Source organism: Lathyrus oleraceus, chromosome 2 (genome assembly GCF_024323335.1).
Source record: "Lathyrus oleraceus cultivar Zhongwan6 chromosome 2, CAAS_Psat_ZW6_1.0, whole genome shotgun sequence".
In the NCBI taxonomy this organism is placed as follows: Eukaryota; Viridiplantae; Streptophyta; class Magnoliopsida; order Fabales; family Fabaceae; genus Lathyrus; species Lathyrus oleraceus.
In genome coordinates, this window is record NC_066580.1 from 22966568 (window position 1) to 22972443 (window position 5876).

At 35.9% G+C, this 5876-nt stretch overlaps 1 protein-coding gene across 1 annotated transcript; it reads right to left on the reverse strand.

Moving 5' to 3' along the window:
* Nucleotides 1-2562: 2562 nt before the first annotated feature.
* Nucleotides 2563-4402, reverse strand: LOC127117790 (anthocyanidin 3-O-glucosyltransferase 2). Its single transcript, XM_051047899.1, has one exon. The coding sequence runs from the start codon at nt 4157-4159 to the stop codon at nt 2720-2722; it is 1440 nt and encodes a 479-aa protein (XP_050903856.1). The 5' UTR covers nt 4160-4402; the 3' UTR covers nt 2563-2719.
* Between the last annotated feature and the right edge of the window lie 1474 nt (nt 4403-5876).

A 5876-nucleotide genomic window follows, 5' to 3' on the forward strand; every position in this document is an offset into this window, starting at 1 on the left:
TGCTAGGGACATTTGACAATCCAAAAGGCATGACCAACCACTCATATAGTCAATATTTTCTCCTAAAATTTGTTTTCCATTCTTGCCCATATCCGATTCTGATATGATGATATCCACTACGCAGATTTATCTTCAAGAACACCTTATAACCCACCAACTCTTCAAGCATGTCTTCCAAACGAGGAACTGGGAATCAATACTTTAGAGTTATCTTGTTGATGTCTCTACTGCCAACACACATTTGCCACTGATTTCCCTTCTTATGGACTAGAAGGACTTGTATTGCACAGGGACTCATGCTTTCATAAATGAATCCTTTCATCAGTAAATCCTTAATTTGTTCCCTTAAAATCTCATTCTCCTTATGGCTCATATGATAGTGAGGAAGGTTTGATAAGTTATACCCTATAATGAGGTTAATCTGATGATGAATGTGTCACATAAGAGGAAAATCGTTCAGTAATTCCTATTTGATCAACTCCTTAAAATCCTAGAGGATTTCAAGCACTTCTTTTGGAATTGCTACTTATTCCTTTACAACACTCATTAGCCCTTTAATCATCATTGGGAAAAAACATTTAGTTGCTTTAACAACTTCATCAAGCTCTTTTTCACTCTACGTCATTACCAAGAAACTAGACTTCTTTCCTCTTGGATTTTTATCAAAGTGAAAAACATGAGGCATAATATATTTACGTGTGCCCCATGTAAACATCATCATGTTATCCCATCCTCGATAAGTGATATCATTATCAAACTACCAAGGTCTACCAAGTAAAATATGATAAACATCCATATGAATAACGTCACAAAGTACAACTTCTCTGTAATGTTTTTCGATGGAGATAGGAACTCTGCAGGTTAACGTTACTCGAACTTGGGAGCCCTTGCTTACCCAACCGAGGGTGTATGGCTTCTCATGGGGTTCTACGGACAACTTTAAATAATATACCAATTTCTACGAGATCAGATTCTCCGTGCTTCCATTATCTAAGATAAGATTACACACCTTGCTCTTGATAGAATAATGTGTTTTAAACAAATTATTGTGCTACCCTTCATCTTTAGGTGCTAATAAACATATTTGCCACACAAAATTCACTTACTTATTAGATTCTTCCTCTGCAAACTTAACTTATGTATATTCATTATTCTCAACTACCAATTCTTCTATTTCCTCCTCCTCCTCCCTTTCTTTCGCAACAACAACAACTCTCCTTGTTAGGCAACCATTTGATATGTGACATTTTCCATTACAATTATAACACATGTCTCTAGTGGGTTTAATGTATGGATTATTCTGACTCAGGACTGGTGTTCTACCTTGCTGCTAGCCCCCTTATTTCCAAGGTTGGGACTTCTGGTTGTTGCATATTTTTCCTTGTCACCTGTTGATTCAAATTTATTATGGGGGGGGGGGGGGGGGACTGGATTCTTCAGCCATAATTCATACAATCTCTTAACCCATTTTCTCCTACAAGGACCCCTTTAAGCGTCTGATGCATTAAGCCATTTTCTGACTCTCTAATTCTCCCAATTCATTATGGTCAGAAAGATGCAGGAACTCAGCTGTGTATTATGTCATAATTCTCTTGTTCTGAACACACTAAATATACATCTTATAAAGAATATATTCATAATCCTCTAGTAAAAACCGCTCCAATACCAAATGTTTCATTCTTCTCCAAGTTCTAATTGACTCATTCCTTTGCCTCTGCTTTTGAACAACATGTTTATTCCACCAGACAACAATAATACTCTTCGGCCTGATCGCCACCATCTTAACTTGCTTGTTCTCAAGGACGCACATAATACCGAAGAACCTATCAAGGTTGATCTACCAATCCAGAAACTCCTCCACTCCCATTGTTCCGTAAAATAATGGAATATCAACCTTCACTTGATAGTCATGGTTATCCTGACGATTCCCACGAACAACTACTTATTCCTCGCATGATTGTTCTTCTTTAGAATTCAAATTTTCAGCAATAACAACACGATTGTTTCTACCTCGCGGAATCCTAATCGGTTATCCTCTCTCGTCTCTTTGATGATTCCTGTTGTTGTTGGCATTGTTCACCTGAGTTGCTAAAGTCGCCATTTGTTCAGTCAAAGCAGTTAGAGTCATGGTAAAAGTCGTGGTAATTGTCTCAAGATCTGCTCTGGTCATCGATTGATATCTCATGGTTGATCAAGCTACGAAAAGAAATAGGAGACACCTGCTCTGATGCCATCAGACGCATTCGGAAACAGTACATGTTAGCAAGCGTAAACCTATAATAAAAATATAGGTTGCAAGCAACAAATCTAGTAGATAAAATTTTGGAATCCACCAAATAAAAAAAAAATCTTTAACAATAATATTCTAATTCGTTAATAAGTGTATATGCTCAAAAACCATCTAAAGAAAGAAGTTTTTGCACACTATGCTTATCTTTAATTTGTATATTTAAACTCAATTTATTTAAAAATGAAAAATCAATATTAACAAAAAAGAGACATAATCAATTTTGTCAATACTAATTTTCTTAATGATTCAAAACACTTCATTAAAGACTAATATAACTGAGTATAAAAATATCAATCTTACTTGAAACGTAGCCAAGAAAATTAATGTAATTGAAAATAGAAAAATTCCAAATCTAGAAATCAAACATTATAAAAGTTGAAACCTAAACCAATTTCCTATTGCATTTATGTAAATGGATATTAAAATACTTCAATTTGATGTTTGATTCACAATATAATCAATTAAACGTCCCAAATAAGTATAAGAAGACCCTCCTTCTAACAAAGTCTTTCTACTATTTTCACTCATCATTTTCACTTTCTTTCTTACCTCTCCATCCTTATCCAACACACTCTTTATTCCTTTCTCAATTTTGTCAGCAGTTATAAAATAGTTAGGCTCACCACCAAAGTCCACATTATAATCCAATGCAATCTCCACACTCATCTTCAACTCACACACCAATTCAAAAGCATTAATCTGTTGTTCTGCGAAAATAGGCCATGTAGCAATAGGCACACCAAAATAAATGCTCTCGAGTGTTGAATTCCAACCACAATGGGATACAAATCCTCCTATTGCTGGATGGGCTAATATTTGAACTTGTGGGGCCCATCCAACGACCCTTCCAATCTCTACTGTTCGATCTAAAAAACCTTTAGGTAAAATCAAACCTAAATCAGAAAGAGAGTATTCAGAAGGCGCATCCATCGTACCTTTTAGGGGAGGTTTTCGAAGAGACCATATAAAACGGACTCCACTATTCTCAATTGCAAAAGCAATCTCTTTAATCTGATCCTCGTCGAAAGTACCCTTACTTCCAAAACAGAGGAAAACTACCGAGGAAGGAGGTTGGACATCAAGCCACTTGATTATGTCATGAGATTCATCCATGTCTTTGGTTTTGTGCTCCAAATTTAGTATGGGTCCCACTGGATATAGTGTTATACCAGCTAGACCGGGATCGGATACAAACGAATCAACCGCATGGGATTCTAGCTCTTCAAATGAATTTACTATAATGCCATCGGCATTTTTTAGCCCGTTCCAGTAGGCCATCATAAATGACTCCCATTTCTTGAGTACCACAGAACTAGGCAAAGATTTTGTTGGAACCAAGTTAGCAAAACTCGGGACGGCCAACTCGGTGAGTTGCAGCAACTGAGTTGAATCTACGTTGTCTCGTTCACGGATAGTGTGAAGATGAAGACTCAAACCAAGGAAAGCAACACTAGAAGTGAAGAAAACGAGGGTAGGGACAGAAAACTCTTTGGCAACGTCAGTCATGGTGGTGCAGAACATATCAACAACGAAGGCAGCAAGGTGTCCATGCTGTCCTTCTCCAGTAGTGAGGTTAGATACGGCTTGTTTGACGTTTGGTTTCTGAGCTTCAAGGAGAGCTGTCATGGCGGAACCTGGGTTGGAATTAGGGGGGAGAGAGCATTCTGGAAGGTTGATGACATTGAGAGAATTGGAGAAAGGAAGGGATTTAGTGTAGATATCGGTTTCTGTTGTGTGTGGGAATTTGATAATCAAGACGGTTATATGGAGACGGTTATCGCGGTTGATTAGAAGCTTGGCGAACTCGAGAGTGGAAACTAAATGACTCACGCCAGGAAAAGGGATAAACACCACTTGTGCTTTTTTCATCTTCTTTTTCTTTCTGAGTGACGGTGTGAAACTGTGACTATATAGTGTGATTCCAAAGATGCCTTAAGTTAGAGGAATCTTGGCTTTACTAGCTGTTGGTATATAGGATAATGAAAGTGTGGTGAGTTTGAACGTGAAAATTTATGTGGTGGTGAACAAGGATTTTAATATTGAACCGTTCTCATCTTGTCGGAAGGATTCAATAATAATTCTTAAAACGTGGTTTGGTTGTGGCCATACATACGTATGCATGTCAGACAGACAAAAATTGCAGGCTGATGATGTTGACATATGTATGACAGACAATAACTCATAAAATGAGATCATGCTTCGAGTCTATTGGCTTATAGGAGAAAGCAGGCGTTAGGACACATTCATAATGTTTTGGATATTTTTGATGTTGATAATGTTATCAGTGGGTGGCGGTAGGTAGAATTGTATTGTATTTTGATTGATATATTTTGTAATAAAGAATTTAAATATATTATATAGCATTTAATTCTTTCTTCCTTTACAAAAAATTAAGTTATGTAAGATTTTTTTGACATGTATATTTTCAACCAACCCAAACAAACTTCACATTGATTGAAAATAATACATCATATTTCATTGTCTTAAATGACAATCAAAGTTCAAAAGAACTATCATGCTCCACCATAAAGAGTAAAATCACTTGAATCTACACCACTCTAAGAATTTTCACATTGTCTTCATCGATAATCATAGTTCAAAAACTATCATAATTTACTGAAAGAAGAGTATACATCACCTGAAGTTAAAGCACTCCAAAATTTCGACATGTGGAAAACCAGGTTGAAAATTTATGGTGTAACTTCTATGTTAGCGGGAAGTTATTCAATCACCGACATGATCACATGATACACTTTGCATCAATATTAATGCACTAAACACTAATCAACACCTTGTGTAATCTAGATTGTATCAACACATCTTCGAATTTAACTTTCCAAAGGTCAAACACAATTCTTTTATCAAATTTCTCTAGCCTAAAATTTCCAGCAGAACTTGTGACTACAAATCAACAATGTGTAACCATATTTTGCAGGCTATTCAAAGGGGTAAAAGTTAAAGATGATTATCATAGTTTTATTTTGATAATGTATTTTTATTGATGACAACTTAGCTTCATTGATGTCAACTTGTGATGATGACAACTCATGAAGGTGACAACTAATGAAGATTCAACCTTTTATATCAAGCGGTCAAAGATGCACAAGACAGTTTTATCCAAAGCTTTTTTCTCTGAATAAAGAAAATGAGATAGGGTTTTGATGATCTCTATCCTTTTATGTCACACATACACATACACACACACACACATTAAACATGTTTTAAAACCTATATTTTTCAAAGAAGATAATCTAGATTTTTTTTGAAATTGTGCCAGATAAATCAAGAACTATCAGAATATTTTCTTTTACAAGATCTTAAATTATTTAATCGATTGACACATATACCAATAGATAGGGTTAGTGCCAACATTGTCCATAAACGATTTTGATAATTTCTTAATGAAAGGAAACATCTCTCTATCCATTCTTTCCATTTCGAGTCTTTGCAAACGATTATTCGGGGGTTCCAATCGATTGGCCTAAGGTCTCAATTGATTGAATCATTAATTTGGCCCATGGATCTTCTCCTTTTTTGTACCAACCTCTAGCCTATAAATAGAGGTTTGTCCCTTCACATTTTCACA